At 34.9% G+C, this 19,966-nt stretch overlaps 2 protein-coding genes across 4 annotated transcripts; one reads left to right on the top strand and one right to left on the bottom strand.

The window, feature by feature from the left end:
- Positions 1-1,357: 1,357 nt before the first annotated feature.
- On the bottom strand, positions 1,358-3,756 carry LOC137834584 (phenylacetaldehyde oxime monooxygenase CYP71AN24). The gene is made up of 2 exons (XM_068642628.1): positions 2,639-3,756; positions 1,358-2,174 (listed from the first exon to the last, which is right to left on the bottom strand). Exons 1-2 carry the CDS (start codon positions 3,560-3,562, stop codon positions 1,563-1,565), a joined length of 1,536 nt encoding a protein of 511 aa, XP_068498729.1. The 5' UTR covers positions 3,563-3,756; the 3' UTR covers positions 1,358-1,562.
- A 2,297-nt stretch (positions 3,757-6,053) lies between these two features.
- LOC137834583 (uncharacterized) lies at positions 6,054-10,545 on the top strand. 3 transcript variants are annotated; one of them, XR_011084925.2, is made up of 7 exons: positions 6,054-6,476; positions 6,938-7,008; positions 7,597-7,702; positions 8,407-8,539; positions 9,507-9,656; positions 9,747-9,815; positions 10,253-10,545. XR_011084925.2 is itself a non-coding variant. In XM_068642625.2 (6 exons), the coding sequence occupies exons 1-6, from the start codon at positions 6,400-6,402 to the stop codon at positions 10,304-10,306; spliced, it is 591 nt and encodes a 196-aa protein (XP_068498726.1). In that variant the 5' UTR covers positions 6,062-6,399; the 3' UTR covers positions 10,307-10,545. The 3 variants fall into 3 exon arrangements, 2 of the variants coding, with proteins under 2 accessions (XP_068498726.1, XP_068498727.1); XM_068642625.2 differs by lacking the exon at positions 9,747-9,815 and having other exon boundaries at positions 6,062-6,476; XM_068642626.2 differs by lacking the exon at positions 10,253-10,545 and having other exon boundaries at positions 6,062-6,476; positions 9,747-9,865.
- The last annotated feature ends 9,421 nt before the right edge of the window (positions 10,546-19,966 follow it).

The following is a 19,966-nucleotide window of genomic DNA, read 5'->3' as shown; positions in this document are numbered from 1 at the left end:
AACGTAAGTACATTTTAAAAATGCCAATACAGTAGTTAACTTTTTCGAATCTGTAGAAGTGGAGCCCAAGATTTTGATTTTGTTGCAATCAGTGGCTCAAGACATTTATGCAAATTCATATAAGTAATAATTAACCACATAAAACTAATTTCACATAGATAAAAAATAATTTATATAGATTTTAAATTAAAAAAGTAAGAATTATAATCACATCGAATAAGTAGTACATAATTACCTTCATCCAAAAGAAAATAACGTGCAAATATAAGTTAAATTACAATAATATAAATTATTTTAAAAAATCGTAAATAATAAAAATAAGTCATCTTTGTTTATAGGAGTCCCATAATTTAAAAAAAAAAATCAATCTCATAATTTTTTTAGTGAACTTTTCAAAACCTTAGTGAAGAATCAAATTTAAAGTTTTCCAATTTTTATTTAGAATATCGTTACTTAGTTGAGCTTGTGGTCTTATAATCTTAGCACCCTATTTTAAATTTTTAATCCCACTTAAAAATATTAACGAATAATTTGGAAGAAGGAATATATAATAGGCTTAGATTATGAAGAAGGACAAAGAAGTCATACAGAAGGACAAAAGTCATCCGAAGAAAAAGATGAATTAGCTCCCTGGAAGGGCATGTGTGTGGAGCTGGGATAACCTCCACAATGGACAAAAGGGATAATCACAGCTCAATAGTTTTGGAGAGGATAACTTTTGTGTAGTGGCCATCATCAAATTAGGTGAGCATTCAACACACAACATTATTACGGGTAAGATGGAGATGACACCACAGCTGCTCAACATTTTAGCATTTCTTACATGTTTCCAATTCTGGACCTCACACATCTTCTCTTTCTTTCTTAATACTCCCATTTCAATATCACCTCAACTTCTCACTTCACTTCTCACTTATGACATGACATGACGCCTATCACACTCTCCTGCATTAGGGATGTCGACAACACATAGACAGAAAAGACATATAAGTTATGAAGTAAAACACACCCCTTTAACATAACTCAAAATATTTTCTACATATTTCACAATTTTAATATGATTTTAAAAAAAATAAATACATTCATTTTTTAAAAATTAAAATATATTATATAAGTTTTTATTGTGATTATAAAATTAAAAAATATTTATCTATCAAAATAACCATAAAAAACATTTTTCTATCAAAATAAATAAAAATTATAACATACTTATTTATATAAATCTAATTATCAATTTATATAATATATGTGTAACTACATATTGAAAATTACACGTGTGTGTGGTGTGTGGGAGTGTTTGTGCGTATCTCGTATGCAATGTGAGTGCTAATTAGGATATTAGATGTGATATGTTGGGTTATGAAAGAGACTAATACCTCATTTATTCATTAAGTATCACTTTTTCTTCATCAAGAAGAAGTTGTAGATGAGAACATAGGAGTCTCAAATAACACATATATAATCTTCCTAAACATGAGTACATATGGTTTACAAAACCACTTAGCACACTCATTACATAAAAACATACAACAATAACTCAACATAAATTACTTGAAAGTAAATTAGAAACTTGGTTGAAATGGAATTGGTTTGAGAAGAACTGGCACTTTTTTGGAGGTAATCAGCCCATATGTCTCACTCATGTCTATGTCTTGTTCAGATGCAAGAGATGCAGGTAACTTCCAATTGAACCAATAAAGAAGGTTGGCCAGAATGTACTCAATAGAAGCAAGTCCAAAGGTCACTCCAGGGCATGCTCTTCTCCCAAAACCAAATGGAATGAATTGGCCTTTCAAAGGAACATGGTTATCACCATATCTCTCTGGAATGAACTCTTCAGCCCTTTCCCAGACTTCAGGGTCCCTCTGAATCCACCATGCATTCACATAAACCAGTGTTTTTGCAGGAATGTCATATCCTCTCAGTTTCACACTGGATGCTGTCTCTTTAGGAGCCAAGAGAGGAGCAGCTGGATGTAACCTTAGAGTTTCTTTGACTACACATTTTAAGTAGTCCATTTGGTTTATGTCATTTTCTTCTACCTTTGATTTATGCCCTACAATTTTTCTCACCTCTTCCTGAGCTTTCTTCAGTTTCATTGGATTTCTCATGAGCTCTGCCATAGCCCACTCTAGTGTTGCTGCACTTGTGTCACTTCCTGCTGAAAACATGTCCTGTAAGTATAAAAATAGTATTAATTCTGAACTCCACCTTTTGTTTGATCTAAAGAGACAACATGTAATGTTTTGATCTCTCAAGATGCATATCTATAAATTGGATACTGATATATTAACATCTTCAACATATCTATATAAATTGGATGCTATATATTAACATCCTCAACAACACTAAAAACTTACACTTCACACCTTAATAAATTAATATTATTCTCAGTGTTAACAAAACTTTTCTCCTATAAGTTAGTCCTTAAAAGTGTCAACTTACTGTTAAGTTTATCCACTCAAATTAACAACTTTCATCCCTTGAAAGACTAATTTGGATTGACAAAAGCATTGTAAGAACAAATTTGTATTAACTCTATTTGTTCTTCCTTGGATAGTAATAGTAAGTGAGTCAGTTAAAATGTTTGAAGAAAATGAAAAGAAAGCAATAGAACAGAACAGAAAAAGAGAAAAACCAGTAGAATTGATTTGATGTCATTGTCAGTGAGCTGAGAGTCAGGCATGGCATTCTTCTGATGTCGGATGAGGATATCCACAAAGTCTTTATCAGTGGAGCAGTGATCAGCTTGCCTCTGCACCTTCTTATGCTCCACAATTAACTCATCCAATAAGGCATCAAATGCTACAAAAATGGCTTTGAAATCCTGAACTTTGCCAGTTAGAAAATCAACCCAACTCAGCAAAGGAAAGTGATCACCCACAGTGGTAACTGCAAGTTGAATCATCACCCTCCTTGCAAGTTCTTTGACCCTGCTGTTAGCATACTTCTGTCCAAGAGCACATTTGCAGACTATGTTGTCTGCTGCTTCAAGAAGCAACTCACTTAGATTCACAGAGGATGCATCTCTCAAGCTTGCTTCGGTTATCTTTTTGACCAATTGTGCAACTTCTTCTTCCCTTGTGAGGCAAAATGACTGCACCCTTTTGGGGCTCAGAAGTTCAAGGGAACATATTTTTCTTTTAAGTTTCCAGCTTTCTCCATAGGATGAAAAACCAATGTCATTACATCCATACAGTATGTATCTGGCTGCTGCGATTTTGGGTCGGTTTGAGAAAGCTAAGTCATGAGTTTGCATTATTTCTCTCACCAAATCTGCTGATGAAACCACCAAGGTTTGAGTCTGCCCCAACTGCAACCACATCAGAGAACCATGCTTTTGTGAGAGAGCACTGAAAGAACGGAATGGTAATGGGCCTATCTGATGAAGATTGCCAATGATTGGTAGCTTTGTTGGTGATGGAGGCAGATTGAGACTGGTTTTGATTTTGTGTCTTCTTGCTAGCTTCAACACAGCAATAGCAAGAAGAAAGAAGAAAAAATATGGGTGAAGAGTAGAAGAAAGAAAAGGTATGGTCAGTTGTTGATGCATGGAAGCCATTATTTATCTATCCACACTCTTCTACCACTCACACTACACCACTACACCATATATATAGGCATAGCCATCTTACTTATGTTCACTGTCCCAAAAAGCCAAGGTTAGAAATTGAGTCTGCTGTATTGGCACCATCTGCACAACAATACACATTTGATAAGATTGCGTTCGATAACATGTCAAATTTAAAATAGGATAATAGTACAAATAGTGAGGAGTGAACTTTAAAATAGAATAAAAAGAAATATCTAACACTTATTTTTAATAATAATTGATATAATAACACTTATTCTTAATAATAACTGGTGTAATATATTATTTTTTTTATTCAGAATGACTTATATTATACGGTTAAGTCATTTAATCGGTAATATATGATTTATATTAAAATAAAATTGAATTTTTTTCGTAAAAAGTAACTATTTACCGACACATGGATAACCAATTTTATATTTACTAGTACATATTAAAAGAATCACACGGATAACCAATTTTGCATGTTGAAATAACGTAATATGTGACTCAATAACGAGTTCTGATAGCTAGGTGATCAGTAACCAATTGTGTGGTAGACAGATGAGCGTATATGCACATAAAATTTTGTATGCAGCAGTGAATGATTTCCCTCAAAAGCTCACGTGAAAGAGTACTGGTTTTGTCCCATCATCATCTTCTGAGTCCTGTGTGTAGTTTGGCAATGAATGAGTGGAGGAAGAAGTTTGATTGGTGGGAGGCAGAGATGAGGATAATCATCACAAGGTACAACACAACACAATCTGTGAGTTTATTTCAAAATATGCTTCACTAAATGTGATTAGTAAAGAAAAAAATATATACTAATTAAAAGTAATATCATGAACAAGAGTATGAGAAATGCAGCTCTAGATTCCTGGGGTTTTTTTGATCATGGAAAGTGGAACACTGAAGGAGACAAAACAAAAGCTTAAAAAGGAATAAATAAAAAAAAAGTGGTCGTTAAAAGACAAGTTCCTGGTTGGTAGATAAAAAACAATTAACCTACGATAATGAAGTTTGTGGAGAAGTATAATAATAATGAAGGAATGACATGATCACTCGTTGACACACCACTACCATCCAAGACAACCAAGGACCCCTCAAATCACGCTTAAGAACAAGATGGATACTCTTCAAAATATATATACTTCACATTTTAATAAATTAATATTTTATTCATTTTTATTTTATTTTTTAATTTAAAAATATTATTATATCATTATGAATCGTGTTAAAGATATGTTTTTTTTTTTCATGGTATAAAAATACTTTTCTTCAAAAATATAGATTATTAACTCAAATATCTTGGACCATTAATACGAAAGCTCACATCACCCTATAAAAATACACAATTGATAACATTTATCATCCTAAATAATAAATAATAACTAACTTGAACATTCAATTATTCACAATTGCTTCTTACACTCAATCAATTTTGACTCACACTAAACGAAAATTTTAAAACTCTATTATGTTCTTTTCACATATTTGCTTACGGATTTCAATATCCGAAAGTCATTTTTATATATTCTGGATTTTGAAATCCAGAATATCATTTTCATATTTCATTTAAACTTTCGGATGGTCATATTTGAAAGTGAATAATGAATTTCAGATTTTCATATCCAGAATGGTGTATTGTAAATGGTGCTGAGGATTGAAATTCAGAACTTATTTATGTTTGTTTACGGACCTTGACGTCCGAAAGATCATTTATGCTGTCCAAATAAGCTTTTGGATGATTAAATTCAAAAATAATATATTAGTTTCGGATTTGTATATCTATAACTTTGTAATTTAATTTAAATATAAATATTGAAAAGAAAAAAATTTAAAATTATTAAAGATAAAATAGATATTTTATATAAGTGTTGGATAAAGGTAATAATGATAAATGATATGGTGTAGGAAGAATCAACCTCAATTATTTATGTTAACTACCTCACACCAATATTTAATACCGACACCCAAGACCCAATCTACACCCAATAATAAAGAAAAAAGTTGAATTTTAAGTTAACTTTCATCAAAATAATTTTATTCTTTACAATGATTGGACATTTGATCTTAAAAATAGAAAATACTAGATCTGATTAATTATATGCATTTTAATGGAAAAGAAAACTTGTAATGTGTGCCATGGAATAATAACATTAGTTAATTATTAACTTAAGATATTAATAGCAATGCTTAATAATAAATTTTAATATATGTTACAATTGGAATTATTTTAATATTTTTACTAACAATGAAATGGTATATCAATAAATGAAAAAGAATATATTTTTGTTGAAAACATCTTAAAATGTTAATTTATTTTTGTATACATTCTTAATAGCATTTTCCTTACAAAAGGAGAGAAATTTTAAAATGTCATCTTCTTTCCTCCATTGAAATTAAATGTTTTCAGGTAATAATAAATATATTTAATTAGTTTTTTGACATCTTATTAAAGTAAAAATATATAAAATTAGGTATGTGATCCAATCCATGCATACAAATTGATAGGACTACAAAGCTCTCTCTCTCTCTCTTTCCTCTTTCTCTGCAACATTGTCATTTTCAATTCTCAATCAACCAAATCATTTCATCATCACTGTTTCCACAATCAATCAATTAATTAAACTGCTGAAATTTATGTACTTTCCTTCAGAAATTCAGAGTAATTAGTTTTATAATTTTTAATTTTGTTCTTCATTGGATTGGAGGTGAGGTTTCTTGTGGCTAGAGAAACCCTAATTCTCTGGTTTGGAACATCTGGGGTCTCAATTTAGTGAAAACCCTTTGAAGTTGGAAGTTAAAGTTTGAAGCTTTGAACGAAGATGGCCAATGGGAAAGTGGGAACAACCAATTGGTTCCAAAAGAAGGTCACCGATCCCCTTCTCTCCATTATCCGCAGGTGCTCTTCAAAAATTTCCTTTTTTTTTCTGAATCTCTGCTGCGTCTGATTTGATCCATGATCTATTGTTCTTAAATTTGGTTTTCCATTGCATTGGTATGCATGATGGATGATATAATTGTTCTTCATTTTTATATTTTTCCTGTCTAAAACTAATTAGGGTTGGGAGTGTGTATATATTCTGGATATATCTTGTTAAAAAGGAGAAATTTTAAGTGGCCTCTTGTTGAAGCTTGGCTATGTTCATTCATGGTTGTTGCTTATTCTTTCTCTCCACCTTTTTGGAGAAGCCATGTGAGAATGTGTTTCAAGCTGGAAAATGAAATATCAATTGCTTTTATGGAAGTGAAATAGTTGTATAGTTTTGCCTTTGGAAGTCTTTTGAATATCTATCATTTGTTATGAGAATCAGGCTTGTGAAGACAGCTATGGATAGATTATTTTGATCTTTTTTTTTTCAGAGGAGCTGAGCCAAACCAGTTGGCTTTTTCTGCTGCTCTTGGTCTTACATTGGGAGTGTTTCCTATATGTGGTACGTTGTAAATTTTAAGCTTAATTCAACCTTATAAAACCGGCTAAGGTTTGCATCCAATTACATACTATGAAATGTCTTAATCTCTAGTCAGTGTGAAATCTCCAACATGAATCAACTCAGAAGAGGAATTATTTGTTTCACTTGCAACTTGCTTGCATACATGTAGGTTCAATAAGGTTCTGTTTGTTGTCCAGCATTTATGCTCTGCATCTTTACCAATTTGAACAGTCAATTTTAAGTTAATTAGTTTTGCATTACAATCTCTATCTAACCGTAGTTCAGTACTGGTAACCAACTAGCATAATCAGTTTAGTCTCTCTCTAATTCCCAAAAAGTATATTTTTCAATTAACTCTAGAAAACAGAGATGCAGCTCATGGAAAATGCAACTGGAATAATGTAATCCCGAAACTGTATGATTTCAAGATTGAGCAGCAACTAGAATTGAGTATAAAGTATAAACTGATTCAACCTGCCAAATGCATCACAAAATGAAAAGAAGAAAAATATGCTGTTAATGAGATATCTGAGAAATAATGACACATTCTTGTATAATTTGTTAGACATGCTAATGTTTTTCAAATAGGTGTCACTGTATTCCTCTGTGGGGTCGCTATTGCATTGCTTGGACCACTTTGCCATGCTCCAACTGTGATGCTAGCAAACTTCATTGCTACTCCAATAGAGTTGAGGTAATGTGTATTCTGTTCTGTATTTGCATTTACTTTCCTTCTCTTTGGGGAATCATTTATCATTCCACTTTTATTTTGTTGGCCATGTTACAATCAAGATTTTTATGCAAATGTCTTATAAATAATTTTATGACTTTAAATTTTGTTAGAACTGGCTTTTTTTCTTTAGTTGCATCCTAGTAGGTCAAATAGAGGTTTTTGTTTCAACTCAATCAAATGAAAGACTGTCCAATTTGAAAACCTAATGATGAAGGTTCTAGCTGCTGTTGCATCCCAAATGTTAAGAGGAAGGGTTATATTATATATATGATTCAAATAATGTTCATATAGAAACATGTTTTCATGTTCAGAGAAAGGGCCCCTAATAGGAAATTCATTTTGTTTTAAAATTGTTTGGTAAAGAAATAAGTGTGTACAGAGAGAGCCCTAAAAACAATGAAAGAGTTCAGATATTCTTCTTAATTATACACATATATCTTTTCATGTTCCCTTGTTATGTCAAGTGTTGGATATTTAGTTTCTCTCTTATTCCATGACCAATATTTTTTTATTTTCATAATAGATTATATAATATACATATATATATATATATATATATATATATATATGTGTGTGTGTGTGTGTGTGTGTGTGTGTGTGTGTGTGTATAAATATTGATTTTACTCTTGTTTGTATATTGGTATTTGCTTTCATTTGTTTTTCAGTTTGGTTGTACCCTTTCTACGCTTTGGTGAAGCTATCACTGGTGGATCTCATTTCCCTTTAACATCTGATGCTTTAAAGAAAGTTTTCACTGGCCAAGCTTCACATGAAGTCATATTAAGTATTGCCCATGCGGTAGGTGCTGCCACGTAATATTTTCTTGTGGATTTGTCTTAAATATAGAGATGTGTATCCAAAACATAATAAGAACAGTACATTCATTTCTTCTTTTCCCATATGTGCCACTTTGCCATAGTTTGAAGTTTGAAATGGAGCATTGACCTATTTTACAGGTTCTTTGTTAACCAGTATTCAAACTTGTTCCTGTCGTTTACTTTTCTATTCAATTTTTTAATTGAAGATTTTAAAATTTGTCTCAACTGTGACTCTGCCAGACTATATGCACACATATTTTTCTTTGTATTTCCTATTTTCCTCTAACAAGAAAGACATGTTATGTAATGTTGATTTATCTCTGGAGGGAACAACATGGAAGGTGTGCAATTATCTCTGTAATTTGGTTTACTTTGATTTACTTTGATTTGGCACTTCTTGTAATATTTTGAAAATTTTATAAATTACAAGTGTAGGGTTATATGGATCAGAAAGATATTATTTTAGATAATTTATTTTTACTATCATTCCTAATTGCACTTTTTGTATTTTATGTCATTCCTTATTAATTTCTCTATTTTACTATATACATAACTTCACTGCTGGTGCTATTCACTCAAATAGACATCATTTATGTATTATTTAAGTGTTCTCTTCTGACTTTGGTTGAATAAAATTTTATTTCATTAAAAAGTTATGCATGGTGGAATTGGTTTCTACCACTTAAGGTCTTTTTTTTTTGATACACTGACAGTAAATCTTTCTATTCTATACTTTATTTTGGAATGCTTTTGTACCTAGAAATTCAGAAACCTGTTAACTTTTCCCGTTGGATCTGGCATTTCATTGTATGTTTGATTACTTCATGTTTATAGTTCTCACAAAGCCTTGCAGCTTGAATAATTTTGCTTTTTTCAATGTCCATGTTTGATGTCCTTGAATTTGTGCTGCTCAATTTTAAAATCCCTTGTTTATCAAACTTTTGCAGTTATTAGGGTGGCTTGCTGCTTCACCTATCATTTTGGGTATTCTATTCATAGTACTTTTACCATGCTTCAAAATTCTGGTACATAAATTCTCAAGTGTTCCTTCAAGTCCAAAGAAGCCCCTCCATCCACACTCAGAAACAAAGTTGAAGGTAAGGGCTATTTGAAAAAGTAGCATAGCAACAATAGTCACAGTGAACACGCACTCACTCATGTGTTCTTGCCTGACATAAATTGTACAGAATTAACAAAGACTTGTAATGCTGAGATTGATAACAATGTATCCTATCTGTAAACTATGGATTTGTAAGGTATGTAATGTGATGTTATTACCAAATATAGTATTTGTTATCTCCCTCAAGTTGTAGTGTGTTTTACTAAGCCCCCAACCAATGTAAACGAAAAAAAGAAATCAACTTTGTTAGATAAAAGTTGTAAAATGCTTAGAAAGATGTAAAGCATATGCATAATTTGTTTTTAAAATGTTACAAAAATAGTTCTTTGTTTTGTGTGATTTTCCAACCAACATATCCAAATTCAGGAAAGCCACTTTTGTGTCAGAAGTTGGAATATGTTGTCACATTAATCTCTGGATTAAAAGAAATTAAGAAAAAAAGTATTGTGAAAACATTAGTAGACAATCATATTTGGTATGAAATTATAAAAAAAAAAGCTTTTCATTTCAAAGACTTATTAAACATTTTCTTAATTTTTAGAAACTAATGTGATAACACTTATCACCTTTCAGGAACTTTGTTCACTCGAACGAGAACCCTTGATGAAGTCAAAGCTTAGGGATTAATGATATAAATGTTGTCTATCTTTAATTTTAAGTATTATTTACATTCACCACTTTCAAAGCCCCTTTGTAGTATTGTGATGTTATCCCTATAACGTGGTTTTCCTTCTCTATATTTCATTTTTGTCATTTGTTTATGGACGTGTCCTTTTAGCTAGGTGTAAACATGTGAAAGTACTTGTGTGGATTTTTTTTTTCAACATAATATGGAATAGTGAAATATCATGAGTTTCGGTAGAAAATAACTTTGGTTTGCACAAAAATTCTGAAAAGTTCATCTGAAATAGTTTTTTCCTGAAATTCCACGTAAAAATCTCGACTGAATTGGGAACAAAATGCGACAAATTTCAGGTCAAACAGATGAGTATTCACCTAGTAAAAAAATCAAACAAATTCACACACAAACGAACCTTCCTTTCGGTCCTGACAGTGATGAATAAAAAATTTATTGCAAATACTAGTAAAAATTTGAGACTGAAATACCCAAGAAGTAAGGCGTAGTAAGTCCTAGACCGAGAGTGAACAAAACTGGTTTTTCGAAAAAAGACATCCTGGCTTTTATTCCCCGTATCTTTTTTTTGTGATTTGTTTATGGACGTGTCTCCTTATCTGGGTGCAAACAACATATAAAAGTACTCAAGCGAATTTTTTCAACACAATACGAACCCAGAAAAAATTGCAGAAAGTATGACAAAATTTCACGAGTTTCGGTAGAAGATAGCCTTGGTTTTAAATAAAATTTCTGAAAAATTCTCCCGAAATAGTTTTTTCCTAAAATTCCACGTTAGAATCTCGACTGAATTTGGGACAGAACGCAACAAATTTCAGGTCAAACAGGTGAGTATTCAGCTAGGAAACAAAACAAACAGTTTAACACACAAACGAACCTTCCTTTCGGCCATGGCAGTGATGAATACAAAATTTATTGCAAATCCTGTGGGACGAATTTGGGACTCAAATCTCATCCAAAAATCAATAGACACAGTGAGAAATGTGTGGTAAAAATTTGAGACCGAAATACCCAAGGAGTAAGGTGTAGTAAGTCCCAGACCGAGAGTGAACAAAAATGGTTTTCCAAAAACAAAACGTCCTGGCTTTTATTCCCCGTATCTTTTTTTTGTGATTTGTTTATGGACGTGTCTCCTTATCTGGGTGCAAACAACATATAAAAGTACTCAAGCGAATTTTTTCAACACAATACGAACCTAGAAAAAATTGCAGAAAGTATGACAAAATTTCACGAGTTTCGGTAGAAGATAGCCTTGGTTTTAAATAAAATTTCTGAAAAATTCTCCCGAAATAGTTTTTTCCTAAAATTCCACGTTAGAATCTCGACTGAATTTGGGACAGAACGCAACAAATTTCAGGTCAAACAGGTGAGTATTCAGCTAGGAAACAAAACAAATAGTTTAACACACAAACGAACCTTCCTTTCGGCCATGGCAGTGATGAATACAAAATTTATTGCAAATCCTGTGGGACGAATTTGGGACTCAAATCTCATCCAAAAATCAATAGACACAGTGAGAAATGTGTGGTAAAAATTTGAGACCGAAATACCCAAGGAGTAAGGTGTAGTAAGTCCCAGACCGAGAGTGAACAAAAATGGTTTTCCAAAAACAAAACGTCCTGGCTTTAATTCCCCGTATCTTTTTTTTGTGATTTGTTTATGGACGTGTCTCCTTATCTGGGTGCAAACAACATATAAAAGTACTCAAGCGAATTTTTTCAACACAATACGAACCCAGAAAAAATTGCAGAAAGTATGACAAAATTTCACGAGTTTCGGTAGAAGATAGCCTTGGTTTTAAATAAAATTTCTGAAAAATTCTCCCGAAATAGTTTTTTCCTAAAATTCCACGTTAGAATCTCGACTGAATTTGGGACAGAACGCAACAAATTTCAGGTCAAACAGGTGAGTATTCAGCTAGGAAACAAAACAAACAGTTTAACACACAAACGAACCTTCCTTTCGGCCATGGCAGTGATGAATACAAAATTTATTGCAAATCCTGTGGGACGAATTTGGGACTCAAATCTCATCCAAAAATCAATAGACACAGTGAGAAATGTGTGGTAAAAATTTGAGACCGAAATACCCAAGGAGTAAGGTGTAGTAAGTCCCAGACCGAGAGTGAACAAAAATGGTTTTCCAAAAACAAAACGTCCTGGCTTTTCTTCCCCGTATCTTCTTTTTGTGATCTGTTTATGGACGTGCCTCCTTACCTGGGTGCAAACAACATATGAAAGTACTTGTGCGAACTTTTTTAACGCAATACGCACCCAAATAAAATTGCAGAAAGTAGGGCGAATTTCACGAGTTTCGGTAGAAGATAGCCTTGGTTTTAAATAAAATTTCTGAAAAATTCTCCCGAAATAGTTTTTTCCTAAATTTCCACGTTAGAATCTCGATTGAATTTGGGACAGAACGCAACAAATTTCAGGTCAAACAGGTGAGTATTCAGCTAGGAAACAAAACAAACAGTTTAACACACAAACGAACCTTCCTTTCGGCCATGGCAGTGATGAATAAAAAAATTATTGCAAATCTTGTAGGACGAATTTAGGGCTCAAATCTTAGCCAAAAGTCAATAGAAACCGTGAGGAATGTCTGGTAAAAATTTCAGACCGAAATACCCAAGGAGTTAGGCGTAGTAAGTCTCAGACCGATAGTGAACAAAACTGGTTTTCCGAAAACAAAATGTCCTGGCTTTTGTTCCCCGTATCTTCTTTTTGTGATCTGTTTATGGACGTGCCTCCTTACTTGGGTGCAATCACATATGAAAGTAATTGTGTGGACTTTTTCAACGCAATATGCACCCAGAATAAAATTGCATAAAGTAGGGCGAAATTTTACGAGTTTCGGTAGAGGATAGCCTTGGTTTTCAATAAATTTTTTGAAAAATTCTCCCGAAGTAGTTTTTTTCCTGAAATTCCACGTAAGAATCTCGACTGAGTTTGGGACAGAATGCAAGAAATTTCAGTTCAACTGGATGAGTATTCACCTATGAAAAAAAATCAAACAACTTCACACACGAACGAACCTTCCTTTCGGTCCTAGCAGTGATGAATAAAAAATTTATTACAAATCCTGTGGGACGAATCTGGGGCTCAAATCTCAGACAAAACTCAACAGACACAGTGAGGAATGTCTGGTAAAAATTTCAGACCAAAATATCCAAGGAGTAAGGCAAAATAAGTCCGAGACCGTGCGAATTTTTTCAGCACAAACAACATATGAAAGTAGGGCAATGCGGACGCAGAATAAAAATTGCAGAAAGTAGGGCGAAATTTCACAAGTTTTGGTAGAGGATAGCCTTGGTTTGAGCGAAAATTTCTGAAAAATTCTCCTGAAATAGTTTTTTCCCGAAATTTCACGTAAGAATCTCCACTGAATTCGGGACAAAACGCGACAAATTTCAGGTCAAACAGATGAGTATTGACCACGAAAAAAATCAAACAGTTTCACACACGAACGAACCTTCCTTTCAGCCCTGGCAGTGATCAATAAAAAATTTATTGGCAATCTTGTGGGACGAATCTGGGGCTCAAATCTCAGCCAAAACTCAATAGACACAGTGACGAACGTCTGGTAAAAATTTCAGACCAAAACACCCAAGGAGTAAGGCGTAGTAAGTCCAAGACCGAGAGTGAACAAAACTGGGTTTCCGAAAACAAAACGTCCTGGCTTTTCTTCCCTGTATCTTCTTTTTGTGATTCGTTTATGGACGTGCCGCCTTACTTGGGTGCAAACAACCTATGAAAGTACTCGTGCGAATTTTTTCAGCGCAATACGGACGCAGAATAAAAATTGCAGAAAGTAGGGCGAAATTTCACAAGTTTTGGTAGAGGATAGCCTTGGTTTGAGCGAAAATTTCTGAAAAATTCTCCTGAAATAGTTTTTTCCCGAAATTTCACGTAAGAATCTCCACTGAATTCGGGACAAAACGCGACAAATTTCAGGTCAAACAGATGAGTATTGACCCACGAAAAAAATCAAACAGTTTCACACAAGAACGAACCTTCCTTTCAGCCCTGGCAGTGATCAATAAAAAATTTATTGGCAATCTTGTGGGACGAATCTGGGGCTCAAATCTCAGCCAAAACTCAATAGACACAGTGACGAACGTCTGGTAAAAATTTCAGACCAAAACACCCAAGGAGTAAGGCGTAGTAAGTCCAAGACCGAGAGTGAACAAAATTGGGTTTCCGAAAACAAAACGTCCTGGCTTTTCTTCCCTGTATCTTCTTTTTGTGATTCGTTTATGGACGTGCCGCCTTACCTGGGTGCAAACAACCTTTGAAAGTACTCGTGCGAATTTTTTCAGCGCAATACGGACGCAGAATAAAAATTGCAGAAAGTAGGGCGAAATTTCACAAGTTTTGGTAGATCACCTTTGTTTGAGGGAAAATTTCTGAAAAATTCTCCTGAAATATTTTTTTCCCGAAATTTCACGTAAGAATCTCCACTGAATTCGGGACAAAACGCGACAAATTTCAGGTCAAACGGATGAGTATTAACCCACAATAAAAATCAAACAGTTTCACACACGAACGAACCTTCCTTTCAGCCCTGGCAGTGATCAATAAAAAATTTATTGCCAATCTTGTGGGACGAATTTGGGGCTCAAATCTCAGCCAAAACTCAATAGACACAGTGACGAACGTCTGGTAAAAATTTAAGACCAAAATACCCAAGGAGTAAGGCAAAGTAAGTCCGAGACCGAGAGTGAACAAAATTGGTTTTCGAAAACAAAACGTCCTGGGTTTTCTTCCCCGTATCTTCTTTTTGTGATCTGTTTAAGGACGTGCCGTCCTTACCTGGGTGCAAACAACATATGAAAGTACTTGTGCGAACTTTTTCAACGCAATACGCACCCAAAATAAAATAGTAGAAAGTAGAGCGAAATTTGACGAGTTTCGGTAGAGGATAGCCTTGATTTTCAATAAATTTCTAAAAAATTCTCCCGAAATAGTTTTTTCCGGAAATTCCACGTAAGAATCTCCACTGAATTCGGGAAAAAACGCGACAAATTTCAGGTCAAACGGATGAGTATTGACCCACGAAAAAAATCAAAGAGTTTCACACAAGAACGAACTTTCCTTTCAGCCCTGGCAGTGATCAATAAAAAATTTATTGGAAATCTTGTGGGACGAGTCTGGGGCTCAAATCTAAGCCAAAACTCAATAGACACAGTGACGAACGTCTGGTAAAAATTTCAGAGCAAAACACCCAAGGAGTAAGGCGTAGTAAGTCCAAGACCGAGAGTGAACAAAACTGGGTTTCCGAAAACAAAACGTCCTGGCTTTTCTTCCCCGTATCTTCTTTTTGTGATTCGTTTATGGACGTGCCTCCTTACCTGGATGCAAACAACCTAAGAAAGTACTCGTGCGAATTTTTTCAGCGCAATACGGACGCAGAATAAATATTGCAGAAAGTAGGGCGAAATTTCACAAGTTTTGGTAGAGGATAGCCTTGGATTGAGGGAAAATTTCTGAAAAATTCTCCTGAAATAGTTTTTTCCCGAAATTTCACGTAAGAATCTCCACTGAATTCTGGACAAAACGCAACAAATTTCAGGTCAAACGGATGAGTATTGACCCACGAAAAAAATCAAACAGTTTCACACAAGAACGAACCTTCCTTTCAGCCCTGGCAGTGATCAATAAAAAATTTATTGCCAATCTTGTGGGAGGAATCTGGGGCTCAAATCTCAGCCAAAACTCAATAGACACAGTGAAGAACGTCTGGTAAAAATTTCAGACCAAAACACCCAAGGAGTAAGGCGTAGTAAGTCCATGACCGAGTGTGAACAAAACTGGGTTTCCGAAAAAAAAACGTCTTGGCTTTTGTTCCCCGTATCTTCTTTTTGTGATTCGTTTATGGACGTGCCTCCTTACCTGGGTGCAAAAAACCTCTGAAAGTACTCGTGCGAATTTTTTCAGCGCAATACAGACGCAGAATAAAAATTGCAGAAAGTAGGGTGAAATTTCACAAGTTTTGGTAGAGGATAGCCTTGGTTTGAGCGAAAATTTCTGAAAAATTCTCCTGAAATAGTTTTTTTCCGAAATTTCACGTAAGAATCTCCACTGAATTCGGGACAAAACACGACAAATTTCAGGTCAAACGGATGAGTATTGACCCACGAAAAAAATCAAACAGTTTCACACACGAACGAACCTTCCTTTCAGCCCTGGCAGTGATCAATAAAAAATTTATTGCCAATCTTGTGGGACGAATCTGGGGCTCAAATCTCAGCCAAAACTCAATAGACACAGTGACGAACGTCTGGTAAAAATTTAAGACCAAAATACCCAAGGAGTAAGGCAAAGTAAGTCCGAGACCGAGAGTGAACAAAATTGGTTTTCGAAAACAAAACGTCATGGGTTTTCTTCCCCGTATCTTCTTTTTGTGATATGTTTAAGGACGTGCCCTCCTTACCTGGGTGCAAACAACATATGAAAGTACTTGTGCGAATTTTTTCAACGCAATACGCACCCAAAATAAAATAGTAGAAAGTAGGGCGAAATTTGACGAGTTTCGGTAGACGATAGCCTTGGTTTTTACAAAATTTCTCAAAAATTCTCCCGAAATGGTTTTTTCCTGAAATTCCGCGTAAGAATCTCCACTGAATTTGGGACAAAACGCGACAGATTTCAGGTCAAACGGATGAGTATTCACCCAGGAAAAAAATCAAACAGTTTCACACACGAACGAACCTTCCTTTCAGCCCGGGCAGTGATGAATAAAAAATTTATTGCGAATCTTGTGGGACGAGTCTGGGGTTCAAATCTCAGCCAAAACTCAATAGACATAGCGACTGATGTCTGGTAAAAATTTCAGACCAAAATACCCAAGGAGTAAGGCGCGGTAAGTCCCAGACCGAGAGTGAAGAAAACCGGTTTTCCGAAAACAAAACGTCCTGGCTTTTCTTCCCCGAATCTCCTTTCTGTGATCCGTTTATGGACGTGCCTCCTTACTTGGGTGCAAACAACACACGAAAGTACTTGCGTGAATTTTTTCAGCGCAATACGGACCCGGAAAAAAATTGCAGAAAGCAGGGCGAAATTTCACAAGTTTTGCTAAAGGATAGCCTTGGTTTTCACAAAATTTCTCAAAAATTCTCCCAAAATGGTTTTCTCCTGAAATTCCGCGTAAGAATCTCCACTGAATTTGGGACAAAACGCGACAGATTTCAGGTCAAACGGATGAGTATTCACCCAGGAAAAAAATCAAACAGTTTCACACACGAACGAACCTTCTTTTCAGCCCGGGCAGTGATGAATAAAAAATTTATTGCGAATCTTGTGGGACGAGTCTGGGGCTCAAATCTCAGCCAAAACTCAATAGGCACAGCGACGGATGTCTGGTAAAAATTTCAGTCCAAAATACCCAAGGAGTAAGGCGCGGTAAGTCCCAGACCGAGAGTGAACAAAACCGGTTTTCCGAAAACAAAACGTCCTGGCTTTTCTTCCCCGTAACTCCTTTCTGTGATCCGTTTATGGACGTGCCTCCTTACCTGGGTGCAAACAACACGCGAAAGTACTTGCGTGAATTTTTTCAGCGCAATACGAACCCGGAAAAAAATTGCCGAAAGTAGGGCGAAATTTCACAAGTTTTGCTAGAGGATAGCCTTGGTTTTCACAAAATTTCTCAAAAATTCTCCCGAAATGGTACATCAAATCTGTTGCATCTACACAAAATCCAATTAGTTAGGATACCCACACATTAATTTGCATGGATCTGCTGGTCAATAACCGTAAAAGCAGTCAACAATAAAGTGAGAGAGAGAAAAATAAATCTTTCTCTTTCCTAGTCACAGCTGTGATTTCTGAAACAGGGAACGAAACATGTTAAAACATAAAGCAACAGATTGAAATTTTCACTGCAGAGGACAATTCAAGCTAATTATACCCAGTTCATTTAAAAGAAAGTGAAACCTGTCTTTAGCAAGTGGTTTAGTGAATAAATCAGCTAATTGAAACTCAGTACCAATGAATTGTATATCACATGTTCCATTAGCTATATGTTCTCTTAAAAAGTGATGTCTAATTTCAATATGTTTAGTTCTAGAATGCATGACAGGATTCCTAGACAAATTTATGGCACTTGTATTATCACACTTTATAGGTATGTTATTTATCAGAATACCAAAATCACTTAGCTGCTGCCTTAGCCATAAGGTTTGAGCACAACAACTTCCAGCAGCTATGTATTTTGCTTCTGCTGTGGAGAGAGCAACACAAGCTTGCTTCTTGCAATGCCAAGAGATTAGACTTGATCCAAGCATGTGACAAGTCCCACTTGTGCTCTTCCTATCAACTTTGCAACCTGCAAAATCAGAATCTGAAAAACCAATCAAGTTCAAGGATACCTTGTTAGGATACCACAATCCAACATCCTTAGATCCTTGCAAATATTTCAGAATTCTCTTTGTTGCATTGTAGTGTGATTCCTTTGGATCAGATTGATATCTAGCACATAGACATACAGCAAACATAATGTCAGGCCTGCTGGCAGTTAGATATAATAGGGAACCAATTAAACCCCTATACTTAGTTTGGTCCACTGATTTTCCTGCAGAATCTTGATCCAGCTGACAATTTGTTGAAATAGGAGTGCTATTGCTTTGCATTGGTCCATATCAAACTTCTTGAGTAGTTCCTTGCAGTATTTTTCTTGGCTTATGAAAATCCCATCCTTGAGTTGCTTAACTTGTAGACCAAGGAAGAAATTCATTTCCCCTAACATTGACATCTCAAACTCACTTTTCATGGTTTTCACAAAGTCTTCACACATCTCTTCATTTGTGGATCCAAAGATAATATCATCTACATAGACTTGCACAAGTATGATATCTTCACTTTTCTTCTTTAGAAAGAGAGTTTTATCTGAATTGCCACGGCTATAACCTTGAGACAGCAGAAATTCACTTAGCCTTTCATACCATTGCCTAGGTGCTTGCTTTAATCCATATAAGGCTTTCTTAAGCCTGAACACATGTTCTGGATGCTTGTGATCTTCAAATCCTGGAGGCTGAGATACATACACTTCTTCATTGATGTAGCCATTTAGAAATGCACTATTGACATCCGTTTGAAATAGCTTGAAGCCTTGTATGCTGGAAAATGCTAGAAGAAGTCTGACAGCTTCAAGACGTGCTACTGGTGCATAGGTTTCACCAAAGTCAATACCTTCTTCTTGGTTATACCCTTTAGCAACCAGTCTTGCTTTATTTCTAGTGATAGCTCCATGTTCATCCATCTTGTTCCTGTACACCCACTTGGTTCCTATGATGTTCATCTCATGCTTCCTTGGAACCAAAGTCCACACTTCATTGTATTCAAACTGGTTCAGCTCTTCCTGCATTGCTGTTATCCAATTGCTGTCTTGCAGTGCTTCTTCCAGGCTTTTAGGTTCAATCTGAGACACAAAAGCTACTGTTCTGCAGAAGTTATTGAGTGAATTCCTTGTTGAGACTCCTTTCTCAATTTTACCAATCACATTGTCAAGAGTGAGATCCCTTGGAGTCTTCCATTCTTTAGGTAGTCCTGCATTCACAGTAGATTCTTTGACAGAATTTGGATTAGTAGCATCAAGCTCACTGGATTGATTCTGTTGCATAATTGTTCTTAAATCATCCATACCAGGTTCATCCACAA

Source organism: Phaseolus vulgaris, chromosome 5, assembly GCF_051622355.1.
Source record: "Phaseolus vulgaris cultivar YP4 chromosome 5, ASM5162235v1, whole genome shotgun sequence".
NCBI lineage: Eukaryota > Viridiplantae > Streptophyta > Magnoliopsida > Fabales > Fabaceae > Phaseolus > Phaseolus vulgaris.
This window is presented reverse-complemented; position numbering and strand designations above follow the sequence as displayed.